General features: G+C 41.4%; 1 protein-coding gene and 1 long non-coding RNA gene across 3 annotated transcripts in view; one reads left to right on the top strand and one right to left on the bottom strand.

Moving 5' to 3' along the window:
- Positions 1-16,863, top strand: part of LOC138855061 (uncharacterized) — an 82,682-nt gene extending 65,819 nt beyond the window's left edge. For both annotated transcript variants that reach the window (XR_011394213.1, XR_011394212.1), the window contains exons 3-4: positions 6,228-6,451; positions 16,728-16,863. This is a non-coding gene — a long non-coding RNA (uncharacterized lncRNA). The remainder of the gene's footprint in view (positions 1-6,227; positions 6,452-16,727) is intronic.
- The window catches only part of LOC128702682 (transforming growth factor-beta receptor-associated protein 1 homolog), a 29,218-nt gene continuing 15,061 nt past the window's right edge, over positions 5,373-19,529 (bottom strand). The window contains exons 11-18 of the mRNA XM_053797058.1: positions 18,280-18,434; positions 17,844-17,954; positions 17,067-17,256; positions 16,740-16,949; positions 16,312-16,472; positions 14,836-14,998; positions 14,414-14,526; positions 5,373-6,376 (exon numbers count right to left, since the gene is read on the bottom strand). Of these exons, the coding sequence (XP_053653033.1) occupies positions 6,199-6,376; positions 14,414-14,526; positions 14,836-14,998; positions 16,312-16,472; positions 16,740-16,949; positions 17,067-17,256; positions 17,844-17,954; positions 18,280-18,434 (1,281 nt within the window). The 3' untranslated portion in view covers positions 5,373-6,198. The remainder of the gene's footprint in view (positions 6,377-14,413; positions 14,527-14,835; positions 14,999-16,311; positions 16,473-16,739; positions 16,950-17,066; positions 17,257-17,843; positions 17,955-18,279; positions 18,435-19,529) is intronic.

Below are 19,529 nucleotides of genomic sequence, written 5' to 3' on the forward strand. Positions count from 1 at the left end.
TTCAAAATAAAGATACCTAACTGTTGCATATGTGTCTTACCTAACAATCTGTCGGTATTTTATACCATTTTAATGTTCATGTTTTGGACTTTTGTTTGGATGGGAGAGGGGGCTAGGGATGGAGGGGTTGGGGGTCTGTGTGGGGTGTGCCTTGCCTTCTTCCGGAGGCTGAGCCTCCACATCTGTCGATGCATGCCCACTCCTTCCTTCCTTTGGTAGTCTTGCAGTTTCTCCAGTGTTCTCGTTTCTTTCTTGTTCTGTACTGGTCGGGGTATACCCAGTGGTATTTTACTCTGCTTAACGGTGGTTTCCGCTTTATAAGCATGTCTCGTGCCATTACTGTTATAAGAGTCAGTTTGACTGGATGTATTTTTACCCTCGAGTACTTTCCAAGTCTTTAAATGTGTCATCGGTCACTTCAGCATCCCCCACCTGCTAGACAGATAGTTTGAATCTCCTGTTCCTCCGCCTACCAATTTCATCATGAGTCCGTTAGGCCTTCAATTTTGTTTGAGTCGACATGGCTTCCTGTGCGCAGCTCATTTAAAAAGGCAAATACTTAGGACCATCATTACAGTAGGAGTTCGTCACAGTAGTAATCGTGACACCAATTTCAGAGAAATTTTTAGAGTAAGGCCGGTCTGCGGAGCCCAAAGGGTTAAGGTTGCGTGAAATACGAAAACCCAAGTATTTGTAATTGCGGAGATATAGTGCTGTACAATGACGGATAAAGTGCTACATTTCTTGCTACATACATAGCTAGATTTCTTTTTTAAAGCTGGGGCTTTCAACTGCTAGAATCATTATTATTACAGTTTACTCGGTTACTGACCATCAAGTCTACTTTGATCCGTATTATAGATATAGTAAACTATCAGTGTACATATGCCCTGCCTTTTTTTTTAAGAGTTTGTTGAATAATTTCGGCAAGCATTGGTAAACAAAAAAAAAATCCTATAGCAGAACAATTGATATATTTTGTTGATAATTTAGCGTGTGTGAGGGATAGGAACACGCCTACGAGTGTGAGGGATAAGAACACACGAGTGTGAGGTATAGGAACAGACGTTTGCATATTTGTAAGGGATAGGAACAAACGTTATTGTATGAGGGATGGGAATACATTTGTGTATGAAGAAAAATATTTGTTCGCAAGTGTGAAGGTTAGGAACAGAATTTTGCGTTGTAGAAATAATAATAATAATTAGTAGTAGATAATATGTAAAGTGATATAATATTTAAACAGTGAAAAGCCCATAGTATGTAGTAACATTTCGAGGGAGGGTAGGAACAGACGTGTATGTTATATAAAACAGGTGTGCGGTAGAGGCAAGGCGTGGCTCTCTGCGTCCTTGTAGGGAGAGCAGTCATCCCTGGCGACATGATCGGCAGCACAACGCCGACGACCTTGACGCCCGCTCTTGCAAACTACTTTTACTCTCCTCCGGGATAACTTTCCATACTTCTTTCCTGAGAATCACAACATCCCATAATCCAGATTTTTTTCAGTCTCCCATGTGGAAGTTTCTCGATCGCACTGGGGTAATAAATCGCTCCTGTAGATAATGCCAGGTTTTCTCAAGAGAAATTATCGCGTCTCCACAGTCCTTGTGGCTTAGCGCTTCTTTTTGATTATAATAATAATCCACGGGTAGAAATGTGTGGCCCAAGAAGCGCATTAAAGAGCCAGAATTACCGTACTTGCACTGCGCATTCAGAGCTAGAATTAGTCCCTGCACTGTGCATTCAAAGCCAGAATTACTGGCCCTGCACTGCATTCAAAGCCAGAATTACTGTCCCTGCACTGTGCATTAAAAGCCAGAATTACTGTCCCTGCACTGTGCATTCAAAGCCAGAATTACTGTACCTGCACTGTACATTCAGAGCCAGAATTACTGTACCTGCACTGTGCATTCAAAGCCAGAAATACTGTACCTGCACTGTGCATTGAGAGCCAGAAATACTGTACCTGCACTGTGCATTGAGAGCCAGAATTACTGTACCTGCACTGTGCATTGAGAGCCAGAATTACTGTACCTGCACTGTGCATTGAGAGCCAGAATTACTGTACATGCACTGTGCATTCAAAGCCAGAATTACTGTACCTGCACTGTGCATTCAGAGCCAGAAATACTGTACCTGCACTGTGCATTCAGAGCCAGAAATACTGTACCTGCACTGTGCATTCAGAGCCAGAATTACTGTACCTGCACTGTGCATTGAGAGCCAGAATTACTGTACCTGCACTGCATTGAGAGCCAGAATTACTGTACCTGCACTGTGCATTGAGAGCCAGAATTACTGTACCTGCACTGTGCATTGAGAGCCAGAATTACTGTACATGCACTGTGCATTTGGAGCCAGAATTACTGTACCTGCACTGCATTCAGAACAAGAATTAATGTACATGCGCCATGCATTCAGAGCTAGAATTATTGTACCTGCGCTGCAAAATTTTTGCATTTATAACACAGCAGCAATTATTCTCTAAAGGGGTGTGTATATCTTCTGTCTCCATCATGGCTGTTTGTGGTACAAGGCTATCATATTCCCTACAAGGAATTATTATAATCATAACCAAGTGCCAAGCCCATAAGGGTCATAAGCATTGCTCCTACAAGGAAGGTCATCCCACAGTTACTAAAAACTAGTCATAGCCCCACTCCACAAAGGTGGTAGTAAAGCAATTGCAAAGGATTACAGATATATAGCACTAATGTCCCATTTCATAAAAATCTTTGAAAAGGTTCTATGAAGCATGATTGCCACCCACTTAGATACCCATCATTTGCACAACCCAAGGCAGCATAGGTTTAAGAGCAAGTTGCTCCTGCCAATCCCGACTACTGGACCACTATGACATGGTCTTGGATGCTCTGGAAGACAAACAAAATGCAAAAAGCTTCGACAAATGTGATCATGGTGCAATAGCACACAAATTGCATGATAAAGGAGTAAGAGGAAAAATTGGTAGATGGATCTGTAATTTCCTAACAAACAGAACACAGAGTAAAGTCTGAGGCAGCTACAGTGAAACGCTCTGTCCCTGTGGGACAGAGCATTTCTCATCCTCATATCTGGCAGAAATGTAAGCCAGAACACCATGTCATCCTTTGCGGATGACACCCGAATTCGCATGACAGTGTCATCCATTGAAGATCCTGCAAATCTCCAAGTGGATATTGAACAAATCGTTAAATGGGCTGCAGAAAACATTATGAAGTTCAATGAAGACAAATTTCCATTACTCCACTAAGGAAAACTCAAGGAAATCAAAACTGTATCAGAGTATAAAACAATTTCCAACAACACAATTGAGTGAAAAACTAATGTGAAAGACCTGGGAGTGATAATGTCAGAGGATCTCGCTTTCGAAGATCACAACACTACCACATCTGCTAGGAAAATGATAGGATGGATAATGAGAACCCTCAAAACTAGGGATGCCAAGCCCATGATGATTCTCTTCAAATCACTTCTCACTAGGCTGGAATATTCCTGTACACTAACTGCCACTTTCAAAGCAGGCAAAATTGCAGACCTACGAATATGCAGAGAACTTTCATGGTACGTATAGGTACGATAAAGCACCTAAATTACTGGGAATGGTTGAAGTCCCTTGATTTGTATTCTCTGGAATGCGAGAAAGATCCGTGATAATATACACCTGGAAAATCCTAGAGGAACTAGTCCCAAATCTGCACATGAAAATTGCTTGCTACAAAAGCAAATGACTTGGCAGAAGGTGCAACATCCTCCTCCCCACTCCTAATGAAAAGCGGGGATGCCATGAGTACTCTAAGAGACAACACAGTAAGTGTCAGGAGCCCAAGACTATTCAACTGCATACCAGTATACATAACAAGGATTACCAATAGACCCCTCGCTGTCTTCAAGAAGGTGCTGGACAGGCACCTAAAGTCAGTTCCTCACCAGTCAGGCTGTGGCTTGTACATCGGTTTGTGTGGCCAGCAGTAACACCCTGGTTGATCAGGCCCTAATTCACCACGAGGCCTGGTTATGGACTGGGCTGTGAGGGCATTGAACCCTGAAACCCCCTCCAGGTATACTCCAAGTATGTGATCCAATGCAATGAAATTAATAAATTCAAGAGAACTCAGAAATGTTCGAGAAATGTCAAAGTATTTTACCCACAGTGGCATATTATCAACCATTCTGGAAAAATACCCTGACTTTGCCTACTGTAAAGTAACATGCAACCACTTAATTTTTTTTTTTTTACAAGCAGAACTTGTTAAAATATTTGTAATATTTTTTTGTGACTTAATTGATATCTGCATAAATAACTCATTACAATTGTAACCAGATATAAACATGTAAATAGGTCATTACCACATGCCCAAAATATATTTCATAATTAGTGGCATTCTTTGTTCTTGCTATTTTACACATTATGCTCACAGAAATAAAGCATTATCATTATTACTGTAACTTGTTTAGGTATCAAAACTTTGCATCCCCATCCCTGGACTCATTGTGTGCCTCTGTAACCTTTTGACTACTGCCCACAGGATGAATATGGGGTTAATAATAATGATAAAGTAAACTAAGGTATTGGGAGGTGTAGGATTGACAGATGTTAGATCTGCTACATAGTGGGAGTTATCACAGTTGCAATTTTTTTTTTTTTTTTTGGGGGGGGGGGGGGATTTTGAAGAATAGTTACTAAGGTTGGTGGATGAATTTGGGAGGGTATGTAAAAGAAGGAAATTAAAAGTGGACATGGAATAGAGCAAGGTAATGAGGGTAACAAAAAATAAGTCTAGACAATGATAGGTTGAATATCAGATCAGAGGAAGGAAGGAGCAAGTGGATGTATTAGGGATGTGCCAAAATATCGGTATTGGCCATTTTTATCGTATTGGTGAAAAAACGGGCAAGCTGATACTTTTTAAAATGTTAATGTTACGTGCACTCTTAAAAAATATTAAATATGTATTCATTAACACACTACTCAACGATTGTGACAGGGAGGGTGGGGCAGTCAGCTGGCCGGTCATTTGGAAGGTAGGAGTCATCTCATGAACATTAGGAGGAAGTAAAAGAGGCTTCAAGTTTTAGTGGGTTGATCATCCAGCAGGATTGTGTGAGCATGTTAGTGAATGGAGACACATGACTTTTAATGGATATCCTCTTGGAGTGTGAGCAATGTAATTTTTAGGAGAAACTGGTTAGTTGGATTAGTCCTATAAGTGAGGAGGGCAATGCCTACACTCTTTGAGGGGAGGGGAAAAAGGTCGCAGTTGGAGGGTCATCAGTGTTTTTTTTTCTCCGAGTCTCCTTGCCTTAGAGATCGCTACTGAGATAAAAAGAAAATTCACTTGCTACATACTGTAACAAAAAATAAACTATTTGAAGATTAAATTTTATTTACTTGGCATATGAAAGAAGTCGTAAGTACTCGTGTACTGAATTTTATACAGGAGTTAGCATGATGTAGCTAGTGCTATTTTCTTATGTTGCTGTTATACATCCCTAATACAACCACGTTACATACTCTAAACTTGCTGTTATTTAATAACCGTGTTTAACATTTTTAACATTTGTGATTGAAAAAAATTATCTTTTTAAATACCTTAGAAATTGTAGCACATCATGGATTGTTATTCTGTACTTGCATACAATATTATACCCTGTACACTGAGGTAGGAAGCTGATGTTATGAAGGTACTAAAGACAGCAGCATTATATTGAAAGTTAAGCAACATTAATTTTTTTTTTAACAATCTACCTACAGTACATCATTTATGCAATCACTAGACAATCTGAAACACACACTTTTATATTATAAATCATATGCTGTATTTCTTGAATAATCCAGACATGGGGTAGCAATAATAGCTGATTTCCCAGTTCTTGTCTTAGTTGTGTAATTAATATTATGATGGAAGAACGGCATTTTTAATAGTATCATAAAACACTCACCTGGCAAATCAATGTCCAAACCTCTCTCCCCCCCCTCACTTTTTTTTTAACTAATTCTTGGGACTAATGACTAGATCACACAAGAGGTTCAATTAAACAATTCCTTAAGTGTGTACATATGACAAAATTTAAACTTCACTAAACTAAAAGTTTCTATAAATTAACAAACCAGTATTGTTTTGACAATTTGCAATTTGTTTAACCAATGAAAATTTTTATTAATATTACAGGAACTTAAAGTTATTGCTTTTTTCATCTTGAATACTGCTTGTTGGTTCCAGATCTGGAAGCATCACGTGTGACTTGAAAAACTGTGCCTGTGAGAGGACAGACACTTGGGTTAGGTGCACAAGTCAGGTGAGCCATCACGCCGTTGGGATAAATGGTGAACTCACAGCTTGTGAATCCTCTGTTACACACACAGCATATCCTGCAGAGTGTGAGAACTGTTAGCATTATTTTGCAGCCTTTGATATGAGCTCAAAGATAACTACATTGATAAAAGGTACCAATTTTCATACAAGTATATGCATTCAGTGTCTTATAGAAGAAATATTTAGTAAGTTCTAGGTTAAGTGCCAATGCACAGTAACCAACATGAAAACAAACATGCTAAGTTAGACTGGTCTGTACATTTTGACATTAACTGGCATCCTTTGCAGCAGATACAATAGAGGGTAAGGCATGAGGTATATACAAGAGTTGAGTCATGTCACCTGAGGAAATGGTATCACAGATTAAGTTACCCAGGAGATGTGTCATTCACCTATGGTGAGAATCTGAGTCAAGCTGGGTGCTGGTATGCAGTCCTGAAGAGTGTAATTTTGAACAACATCTGAATTCCTTTATCCTTTTCAAGGGGGGCTCCTTGTTGTGGTGAAGAGGCTCTTGGTCTGAGGAATCAGACCTGTCGGTCTCCTTCCTCAGACCGAACCTAATTACCCCCCAATCCCCCCCCTCCTCCCCACCCCTCCCTTTTGCCCTTCCTCTTTTTGGCCTTTGGGATTTCTCCCACAGGCGCGCTAGTTCCTAGGTAGGGGGAAAGGATACCGGGGTCCATCCCATTCCGTTGAGGTTCTTGGCGGTGGCGTAGTTTGCCATGGAATTTGGATTGCCTGGGGATGTCCCGATCCCTCTCCGGTATCCCAGAGTAGCTTTGGGTGTCTTTCGGGCGACGGGTGTATCTCTGGAAGCCACCTTTCGGATTCCGGGGGTGGTGGCCGAAGGAGGTATGCTTTGTGGTGGATATCCGGCCGCCCTCTTTTGTCCACCGAGGTAGCTCGGCAGATGTGAGAGTGCTATCCCGGATTGCTGGTTTACTGGCATGAAGGGTAGGGTATGGCACGGGTTCCATGCTGCATCTGTGCTACTAGCGGTGCTGAGGTCCTCTTGGGTGCGGAGGGAGATTTCCGGCCCTTTCATTCCTCCTGGGAACTATTCCTCCCCGCTCCCCCCCCCCCTTTTTTTTTTTTTTTTTTTTATTTTTATTTTCTTTTTTTTTCTTAAAAACAAAAAGCAAAGGAGTAACCTAACTATGGAGAACCCAATCCATGAACCCACTACCCCCGGGCCCCTTCTTGATACCGCACCCCATTCTGACCCTGCCTTGTTTTTAGACCACTCTTCGGACACTCCTGATGCCCCTGTACCTCTTGCTGATGCTGTTTCCTCACCCACTTCAGGTACCGGGGCTTCGACTGACTCCTTCAATTTGTCTGACCTCCTTTGACTATGCTTCCAGCCTCTCCCTCTACGGTACGGCAATTTTCGAATCGCCAGCCCATTTCAGGCCGGACCAACTCCGGTCCTACTCCTAAACGCCAACATCAATCTCCTGATGATGCTCTTTCGTTACCTTCCCATTTTACTCGGAAAAGACCGACATGTCATGCACTCCCTCTCCACGCTCAGTTTCGGACCACACAATGGACTAAATTCTTTACTTTAAGACTGACTTCCTCTTCTGCCTATCTTTCTGACCATAGTATTGGTAAAGCGCTCCTGCGTCATGTTGGTAGAGATATTACATTTCGTGCTCTCAAGAGCGGTACGCGCATCGTCACTGTCCAGAATGCTACCCAAGCTCATGATCTTTCTCTCCTTTCGAATATCGATACTACTCCTATCACTATTGAAAAACATGTTTCTCTCAATTCTTGTAGTGGTACTGTCATTCTGCCCCATACCATAGTCCAACAGAATTTCCAGTCATGTGGCAATGACATTCTTGAACAGCTGGAACTCCAGGATCTCCCAATCCTCAAAGTAGACACTTATGTCCTTCCTGCCCGTGGGTGGAGACGTTACCCTTGCAATGTGGCTCGTTTAACTTTTGACAGCCGAGAACTCCCGTCCTCTGTATATGTCGCGGGACATCGGTTACAAGTTTGAAAGGTGATACCTACACCGCAACAGTGTAGAAATTGCTGGCGTTTTGGTCACCCAGCGAAATATTGCAGATCTATAGCCGAATGCCCAGTCTGTGGTGCCGACGACCATTCTAATACATCTTGCAGTCAACCTCCATCTTGCCTTAATTGTAATGAAGCTCACCCTTCATACTCCCGCCGTTGCCAGGTCTACTTAAATGAACATGAAATCCATTGCCCCAAAGAGGCAGGTCTCCCTTATGCTATGGCAGTTACTCATCTCCGCCTCCAAGGGAGACTACCCCGTGTTTCTTATACTCGTGTTTCAAAACATCCCCCCCCCACTTCTGGGGTCCCATCTTCTGCAGCCTCCTCTGTTGTTACCCCTCCCATAGCCACTCCGGCATCTAATCCTTTTGCTGTCCTTGGCTCTGACGTCCCAACTACAACTCGGTCTGTTCTCACATCTTCGCGTCCTTCCTCACAAGCCCCAGTATCGACAAGACCTCGTATGACACCTTATACCAATCGCCCCTCTACTTCTCAGAAGTCCAAAAAATCCACATTGCTCAAATCTTCTTTGCCTCTTCCTTCCCTTCTTCCACCTCCACACTTTACCTTTCCAGTCTCTGTGCCTAGTTCTTCCCCTCCTCCTCGTACTATGCCTTCCACCCCCGTCCCCTCCCAAGTTTCTCCCACCTCCCAGGTTTCTGCCTCTTCTGTCCCCCCCCCACACTTCATCTCCAGTCCCTTACACTCTTTCGTCCCCCTCTACTTTGGTACAGTCCATTACTGTCCCACTCTTTACTCACCCTCCCCCTTCTACCTCCAATATGGTCTCCCATACATCTTTGAATTCAGAAACACTTGAAGCCATTTCAGAATATATTGCAGAGACTAAACCTTCAATGGACACTGATTCACTTCCTGTTCCTTCTCTTCCCTCTCCTCCATCTTCACAACGCTCCATTCCTTCGCTGCTTGAACGTCTTCCAATGCCACCACACGTTGACTTTTCTAACCCCTCTAGTCCGTAGGTGCCTTTCCCTACGGATTCCTGGTATTTTCTTCATCGCCAATCATGGCCTATTTACAGTGGAATATCCGCGGCCTCAGGGGTAATCGGGGTGAGCTTCAGATGTTGCTTTCCAGGTTTTCCCCTGTTGGTGCTTGATTACAAGAACCAAAATTACACTCAGCTGTTTTCCAACCTATCTCAGGCTATAATTTATTGTATTCTTCGGATCCTTTCTCAGATGGGACCTTTAATGAAAGTGCCCTTCTACGCAATGATATTCTGTACTGTCAACTATTTGTCCATACCTCGCTGCATTACACTGCAGCCCGTATCCACTTGAATAAGTGGTTTACAATATGTTCTTTATATCTCTCTCCTTCTCGAGCATTTTCTATCCCAGACTTTGCCTTTCTTGTTTCATCCTTACCACCACCACCACTTCTGTTACTTGGTGATTTTAACGCCCACCATTTCCTCTGGGGAAGGTCTCATTGTGACTCACGTGGCATCCAGTTGGAGGCTTTTCTCGCCTCTCACCCCCTCCATGTTTTAAATACGGGTACTCCCACCCATTTTGATCCTCGTACTCATACTCTCTCTTGCAGCAATCTATTAGTCTGCTCTTCCTCCACTGCACTAGACTTCACCTGGTCTGTTCTATCGGACTTACATGACAGCAATCATTTTCCAATCATTCTTACTTCTCCTTCATATTCACCACCTTTCCGTAGCCCTCGTTGGCAATTTGATCGGGCAAATCGGGACCTTTACTCGCAGCTCACTGCTTTTAGCGAGGTTCCTTCTTCATCCTCCATTGATGAGCTCCTACACCTCTTCTCGACGTCAGTTTATACCGCAGCTTCTCATTCTATACCCCAAACCTCAGGCAAGCATTCTCAGAAGTGCGTGCCTTGGTGGTCTCCTGCTTGTGCTCGTGCAGTACGTTTGAAATGCGCTGCATGGGGCAGGTACTGATACAATAGAACCAATGAGAGACTTCTTGATTTTAAGCAGAAGCGTGCGATCGCTCGCCGTGTCATCCGTGATGCTAAACGCACTTGCTGGCGAGACTATGTTTCCACCATCACCTCTGCTTCCTCTATGAGTGCAGTCTGGAAAAAAGTGAGGAAATTGAGTGGTAAATACTCTCCTGACCCGGCTCCTGTTCTACGGGTCGCCGGTATTGATGTAGCAAACCCTCTTGACGTTGCCATTGAAATTGGCACTCATCTGGTTCGTATTTCCCGGGGGCTCCATCTATGCCCCTCGTTTCTTTCCTCAAAGTCTGCCAGAGAGTTAGTACCCTTGGACTTTTCTTCTCTCAGAGAAGAACAGTATAATGTGCCTTTTACACTTCAGGAACTGGTGGCAACACACTCAGCTTGCCGATCATCTGCAGCTGGACCTGACGACATTCATATTCGTATGTTACAACATTTACATCAGTCAGCCCTTGTAGTCCTCTTACACCTCTTCAATGTTATTTGGGCACAAGGAGTTCTTCCCCAGCTGTGGAAATCTGCCATTGTTCTCCCTTTCCGCAAGCCGGGTACTACAGGACATGATGCCTCCCACTATCGTCCCATCGCTCTTACTAGTGCAGTTTGCAAAGTGATGGAACGTCTGGTAAATCGCTGTTTAATGTGGTATTTAGAGACAACAGTCTCTCCGCTAGTCAATATGGCTTTCGTAAGGGCCGTTCTACCATAGACCCCTTACTATGCTTGGATACCTATGTTCGTAATGCCTTTGCAAATAATCACTCGGTTATTGCCATATTTTTTGACCTTGAGAAGGTGTATGACACAACTTGGAGGTATAATATTTTGGCCCAAGCCCACTCCTTAGGCCTCCGAGGCAATCTACCATCCTTCCTTAAGAACTTTTTAACTGACAGACACTTCCATGTTCGAGTCAATAATGTGCTTTCCCCAGACTTTGTCCAAGCTGAAGGTGTCCCTCAGGGATGTGTTCTGAGCACAACACTTTTTCTCCTTGCTATAAATGATTTGGCCTCTGTTCTTCCACCCAATATTTGGTCATCACTCTATGTTGATGACTTCGCTATTGCTTGTGCAGACGCTGACTGTCATCTCATTGCAATTTCTCTCCAGCATGCGGTCGACCGTGTTTCCACTTGGGCCACCATGCATGGGTTTAAATTTTCCAGTACCAAAACTCGCCAAATTACTTTCACTAGACACACTGTCATCTCCGATCATTCTTTGTATCTCTATGGCTCTCATATCCCCGAAAGTGATACAGTCAGGTTTCTAGGCCTTCTCTTTGACCGTAGGTTATCCTGGAAACCTCACATTACCTCTCTGAAGGCAACTTGTCACAGCCGGCTAAACCTTCTTAAAACCCTTGCTCATCTTTCCTGGGGAGCTGATCGTCGAACTCTGCTTCGCCTACATTCAGCCCTCGTTTTATCGAAACTCGATTATGGTGACCAGATTTATTCAGCGGCCTCTCCTGCTACTCTCTCTAGCCTTAACCCCATCCATCACCAAGGATTACGTTTATGCCTTGGTGCTTTTCGCTCTTCCCCTGTTGAGAGCCTCTATGCAGAAGCGAATGTTCCATCCTTGTCTGATCGCCGTGATGCCCATTGCCTTTGCTACTATGTACGCTCTCACGATCTCCACAATCCTTCCATTTATAGAATGGTCACCGATATTAGTAGACATTCTTCATTTGTTCGCCGCCCCTGTTTGCTCTGTCCCTTTTCTCTTCGCCTACATTCGCTCTTGTCTTCCCTTCAGTTACCACCTTTATATGTTCATGTAGCATCTCACTTTTCCCTACCCCCCTGGGAAGTTCCAGCTGTTCGGGTCTGTTCTTTCTCACTCCCTTGCTCGAAAGCCCAACTGCCTATGTGGCTTCCCGCTCTCTTTTTCTTGATCACTTCCACTCTCATTCTCATGCCATCGTTGTGTACACAGATGGCTCTAAGTCTTCAGATGGTGTCGGATTCGCAGCAGTGTTTCCGGACAGCGTCGTGCGAGGGCATTTACTATCTTCGGCTAGTATTTTTACTGCTGAATTGTATGCCATTCTTGCAGCACTTATTCGTATCGCATCTATGCCTGTGTCATCATTTGTGGTAGTCTCAGACTCCCTTAAGTGCTCTACAGGCTGTACGAAAATTTGATACATCTCACCCCCCTAGTTCTCCGTATCCAACCAAGCATAAAGATATTGTTTTTTGTTGGGTCCCTGGTCATGTCGACATACAGGGCAATGAACAGGCAGACACTGCTGCGCGGTCAGCAGTACATGACCTACCAATTTCCTATAGAGGTGTTCCATTTCTGGACTATTTTGCTGCAATAGCTACCCACCTTCACACCCATTGGCAACAACGTTGGTCAACTCTGCTCGGTAACAAACTTCATTCTATTAAACCGAGCATACGTTACTGGCCGTCTTCTTGTCATCAGTGCTGAGGTTGGGAGACCACTCTCTCCTGCCTTCGCATTGGCCACACTCGTCTTACTCCTGGGTAACTCATGGAGAGACACCCTGTTCCTCTCTGTGAGCAGTGTCAAGTTCCAGTATCGATTAGCCACATTCTGTTAGACTGCCCTCTCTATCAACGAGCACGCAGAATTTACCTCCAACGTCGTCTTCGTTCTACTACTCTCACTTTACCTTCCCTTCTTGCTGATGGACCCTCCTTTAATCCTGACTCTCTCATTGACTTCTTGACAACGACTGATTTACTCCACAAACTCTGATGATGATACCTTTCGCACTCCCCTCAGCCCTTTCTAGTTCAGTCTCTTGCTGCCCTTTACCCTTTCACCATCCACTGCCCCGCTGTTATCCATAACCTATTACTCATCCATCTCCCTTTTGCCACCTGATGCCCTCGCTTCCTTCCTGCCCTGCAGCGCTGTATAGCCCTTGTGGCTTAGCGCTTCTTTTTGATTATAATAATAATGAATTCCCTTATCCTTGGGAAAAATTATGGTTAGCTGTAAAGTTTACAAGAGCCAATTATACAGTTTTTTAACATGCTAGCCATCTCCCACCATGTTACTAAACAGCAAATATCCAAAACCTCTCCTTTAAAGTGAAGGCATTGTACCTCCCACCTTCAGGACTCAAGTCCAGTTAACCAGTCTCCCTAAATCCCTTCACAAAATATTACCTGCTCACACTCCAACAGCTCACCAAGTCCCAAAAACCTATCTAACATGCTCACACATGCTTGCTGTATGTCCAAGCCCCTTGCACACAAGACCTCTTTATACCATCAGTCCACCATTTCCACTACAGATTTATACACCCTCCAGGTAATCTTGTACTCCATTCTCTCTAAATGACCATACCCCCACAACAGCCCCTCCTCAGCCCTCTGAATAATACTTTTAGTAACTCCACACCACTTAATTTCCACATTATGAATTCTCTGAATAATATTTAAGCCATACACTGCCCTTAACTTGTGTGTGATAGCAGCTGCTTGCTGTTAGCACAATGAAAATTGGCTGAACCCTCTTGATCACAAACTCATCTCTTATGTTCAACAATTCAAATTTCTAAACACTGGCTAGTCTGTTTGATGTACAGCAAATCTGTTATTTCATGGGATGTGATAGACTATTGGTGTATCTAATGTTATAAGGTTGTGATTTTTTTGAACATGCTGGTAACATATGTTTTGTTACACTGAAACTTTGATTTAAGCAAAATCAGTTGTCTGGCAAACTTCATTTACAAAATTATTCTTTATTGTTCATGTCTGCTGGATAAGTATTTAAACTCCAAATGACAGTTTATTGTTCCAGGATTCTGTTAAGCTACATCTTGTCACTTGTAATCAGGATTACTGAACACACTCCCCATTAGTAATGCTGTTGCTAAATTGAGGCTTTAATACACTTGAAATACTGGTTTTATCACAGTATTAGTACTATTTATGGAGTAAATTTTAATTTTCATATATTATATATAAAAAAATAAGTACTAAGTGTGCAGTAAAGGTTGGTGAAGTTAAGGGTTAGTGTGAATGCAAAACTTAAGTCATAGTTGGGTCACTAGGTTAAATCAGCAATAAAGCCAGCATTCAAACCTGTTTGAAGCTAGTGGAATAGGTCCCATATCTTTGTTGAGCTTATACAGGATAAACTTTTGTTGGAGGTTATCACTGCGAACAAGTGTTTGTTGTATACGCTTGATTCGACTCTGAAAACAGGAGATTAGTTAGACAACACTAGTTTCCTTAATGTACATGAATAAGTGCATTACATTATTAAATTCATAAACAAGAATGAGGAAAAAAATGCAAAAATGTTCCTGATAGCACAGATATGTTTCTGATTAGGCAAAAAAAGGGGTTTGAAGGACCCAACCATGTGGTAGGATGGGGCATCACATATTCCATATCCATCAAGATTTGGGATTAAAGAAGTTTAAAAAGTGTATTGCACGTTATGGCAAATGAAACAATTTATTGGAAAATTACAAATGAAAATATTTTTATAACCAGTATACCTGATGCAAAGAGGTTCTTAGAGCTGCTCGCAGGTAATGATGAACAATGCTAAGTGACCAGTTAGGTGGTAGGAGAGCTAAAACTGCTGATACCTCCAAATCCCCAGCATGAACTGACAGGAGTTCAATGGCTGGTGCAAGTTCAATGTCATCCTCAGAACCCCTGAGGATACAAACAATTTAATGAATTTTAGTATTACATGTATACTTGAAATGGTACAATTATAAATTATGTTCAATGGGTCCTAGAAAAAAAAATCCGGCCTCGAGTTCTACACATACAACTTCGGTTGGGTGTAAGGAAACACGCCCAATGTTTCAACCCTCACCGGGAATCGAACCCGGACCCTCACCGTGTGAAGTGAGAGCTTTTACACCAGGCCATGGGCCTCAATGCATAAATACAAAATTTTTTACAGACATTTCAGGTGTACTGATTATATAGGTATGCATTACAGAGTTGCCTATAAAAATCTCATATTACATTAATATATAATACTGACAAACTTAGGAATAAGACTTAACACGCCCAGGTATTGTTACTGTGAGGATGTTTCATCAAGTGCATGATGAGGTAATCAGTCCCTCAACGTTGATCATTCTGAGCCAGAGGCAAGAGAAATGATTATATACAGTATAATTAGTTAAAGACATTGTCACATGTGCAGGACCCACTAGTGTAAGTAGGTCATGCCCAAGTTATGCACAGATTAGTAACTCTGGCCCAACTCTTGGGTATGACCTACTTCCACTAGTGGGGTCCTGCCTTCAGTATACAAGTGCTCATTCTCCTGCCTCTGATTCAGACTGCTTACCTCGTCTTCCACTGTCTCCAATATGCAATCTCTATTGAACTGAAAAAATCACTGGTTCACATAACTTATCTTCACAATATATACCCAGGTGTTGCCCATGTTACATTCACCACAGAACTTTGCAATTCCACAATATTGCTGGGAGCTAAAACCAGATCAGAAGCTCTTTCCTCAGGTGCTTAGAACCTCTCTACATGTTTAGTGCTCCTCCATTAGTGTAATTATTAATGTTGTTGACATGCCCCAAGTGTCAGCTGATAAACCTTTCTACATTCAAATCTGCCCAGTACACTTACATTAACCCTTTCCACAGTCATTACTTGAGGTATCTGAAGATTAACAGAATGTAAATTAAACTAATAATTTTGACTGCCCCCCCCCCCCAAAAAAAAAAAAAAAAAAACTGGCATATTTTGAAGTGTCCAGAATGTAACCCTATTTTCCACAGCGCATCAATTTTCAGAAAAATATCTCGTGCATTATGAAAGGGTTTGCTGTACTACGTTGCCCATTAATACAGGAACTTTTTATCATACCACTAGCAAATTGTTAACAATGCTTAAGAATACAAATAAATAATTTCTGACAACTTGATTATTTAAGTAAGATTATACCAGTAAGCCAGGTGACTAAGAAGAGCAGACAGGTAAGTTATACTTACCCAGGTGGTGGTCTCAAATATATTTTTAGCAATTTGAGGAAGATACTGGATTTACATGTATTATTTGCACCTCTGGTCTGTGCTATACAGTATTGTTCTGCCGCACTGAAGTCCTTTAATTGATGAACAAGCATGGACAGAGCTTTTTCGTGTTCACCGAGCTGTTGTAAAAATACTCTATAATAACCGTTATACAATATACAGGCTGCTTTCCTTTAAATTAAAAAAAAAAATGAATAGCAATCTTCTTTTGAGCATATTATTTCTAGTTACAACTGATCAAGCAAGAATAAAGAAATCAAACAACAGTTGACACATGGAATAAATTATTTTCATATTTCTCTAAAATAGCAAGTTTTTTATATTCAAAATAGCACCAAATAAATTGTAATAGTTAACATGTTTACATATTTCAGATAAGAAATTACCCTTCCAAATACAGCAGCTGTTTCTACATGGAGACTAGTCCCTTGCATTCTGGCAAGGACTGGTTGAGGCTGGTAGTGACAAGAGGAGGTAAGCAAGTCTTGAAGCTTTCCCCGAGCCTCCTCAAGTTCTGAAGATGATGGCTCTTCATTGATCAATCTGACTGCCTCATCTACATAATGAAGTACTAACTCTGTATGATACTTTTCATCCTGCAAACAAACACTAAATTTTACACATTGCTAACCATTAATCCTTTTAAAGTAGTACATAATTCAATTTATTATTTATAATAAATAGATTTCTTTTTTTTTACTATAATTACCTACTTGTAGTTTTTTGGTGTAAATCAAATGGTGGAGAAATCCTAATCTAGCCTCTGGATAGCGCTGGAGGATCTGTAGAACACGGGAGGGGTTCAATGTTGCCTTAGTGTCTGTAAACACCCGTACTCCTTCCATTGGGTTTCGATCTAACACAAAGTCTGAGTAACGCCATACAACATTTGGGTCGGCTGCACTGTGAAAACATTGCACTAAAATTAAATATATGGATAGACAATATTGTATTTGTAAATTATACAATGTATAATTAAAATTAAACCAATTAATTTAATGAATTGTGTCCCTAGGAATGAATCCAAAGGTAGTGTCATTGAGTAATAGAAAGATGCATCACACCTAGGTTGTGACTATAATCATATACATGAATTTAAAATATTACTGGAGTCAGGATACAGGCAGGGAGAGTATGCAAGAATTTCTTTAGTGAGGGTACTAAACTTAATATAAAATGAAATGTAAATACAATAAAGGCCATAAGAGATTTTAAGGCATCTCAACAATTAATGGTGAAGAAGGCAAGTCCAGAAGCAAAAGTCTTTCAGCAGGCTTAAAAGAAATAAACTAGGCATGTTGGTACAACTGGGGGTTATAAGCTACTATGAAAATGCTGTGTGATGCATTATAGAACTCCCTGAAATGTTATCCTCATAGTAGTGAACAGATGAGCATTTTGAACTGCAAATATGTGGGATAAGACATATTCAGTATGGTAACCACTCAATTTTTTTTAAACATATACTTTACATATTAAACTGTCATTACCATATTAAACAGTCCACCAAATCTTGTATTCCCTTAAAATGTTCGTCCTTAATTTCATCTCTCACAAGTCGTGTGAGAACTTTAAGAGATTTGTCAAGGTCACCAAGAACTCTGCAAAAGACAAACATATCAATGAATATAGGATAAGTGTTAGAAGCACCCAAATATAATACAATAACCTTTTATGTCTGCTGTACCCTTTATTTTTAATTAAATTAAATATGGCACCCCTTTAAAGTGCCTTATGGAAATGGGATCTTAATCCAAGGTATTGGAGCTATCCCTCTCCTTTCTCTGATCATACCTTATTGCCTCCCATTCCCCAGGGACTGTATGTGATGCGAGAGCCTCACATTAATAAAATATTTCTATGTGCCTACATTAAAAATAAACTATTTCATATGCATTAAATTCATTATTTAAAATTTAACATTACCTGTAAAGTTTTGCCAGGGCAGAGTACTGCTGATGAGTTTCTAACCACTGTGCACACTCAGGCAGATTGCAGACAATATCTCCACTCTCAAGAAAAAGTAGCAGATCTGAAGATTTTCTCTCTGCATATAACTTGATGATGGCAGTGTCTATCTCCTGAAATATCAGATTTGTACTCAACTTCATGCATGTGTTATTTCTTTATTTTCAACAAACAGTTCATCCTTCACTGCTAATGTTTTATATTGTTACAAGATATTATACAGATATTGTACAGTACTGTAATAATAGTGGAATATTAAAAGTATAAAAAAATTAACGTCTTTCTTATCCTTCTTAATGTTTCAAGTGTGTGTTAAGTCAAATCAGCAAATACAAAAATCAAGTCACAAGCCAAAAGATTATATGTTACAGTAGTACTTCACCTCTGGCTGTTGAGGTGGTTTAGTCATTTAGAGAGAATGGAAGAAAGTAGAATGACTTGGAGAACATGTAAACCTATTGGGGAAGGAAGGCAGGGTATGGGTCGTCCCCGAAAAGGTTGGAGGGAGGGGGTAAAGGAGGTTTTGTGGGCGAGGGGCTTGGATTCAGCAAGCGTGTGAGCGTGTCAAATAGGAGTGAATGGAGACAAATGGTTTTTGGGACCTGACGAGCTATTGGAATGTGAGCAGGGTAATATTCTGTGAAGGGATTCAGGGAAACCAGTTAACTGGACTTGAGTCCTGGAAATGGGAAATACAATGCCTGCACTTTAAAGGAGGGGTTTAGGATATTGGCAGTTTGGAGGGACGTCTAAACTGTCGTATCTGAGTGCGTCTGCAAAGGCACTGATTATGCATGAGTAATAGTGAAAGTGTTGAATGATGACGAAAGCTTTTTTCTTTCTTTTTGGGTCACCCTGCCTTGGTGGGAAATGGCCGACATGTTAAAAAAAAAAAAGTGCAGTATTTAAAATTATGTGCTTTTTTTCACACAAAGGCCATCTCCCACCAAGGCAGAGTGGCCTGAAAAAGAAGGAACACTTTCACCATCATTCACTATCACTGTTTTGCTAGAGACATGCAGGTATTATAGTTTAGATGCTCCCCCACACTGCAAATATCCTTACCTATCCTTCCGAATGCAGGCACTGTACTTCCCACCTCCAGGACTAAACGAAATTTATTACTGTTGTAAGAGAAGCTAGTCCCTTATGCAAGACTTTTACTGAAGAAAAGAGTATTTAAAATATTGTACATTAATAAGTATATT

Source organism: Cherax quadricarinatus, chromosome 79 (assembly GCF_038502225.1).
Source record: "Cherax quadricarinatus isolate ZL_2023a chromosome 79, ASM3850222v1, whole genome shotgun sequence".
Taxonomy (NCBI): Eukaryota; Metazoa; Arthropoda; class Malacostraca; order Decapoda; family Parastacidae; genus Cherax; species Cherax quadricarinatus.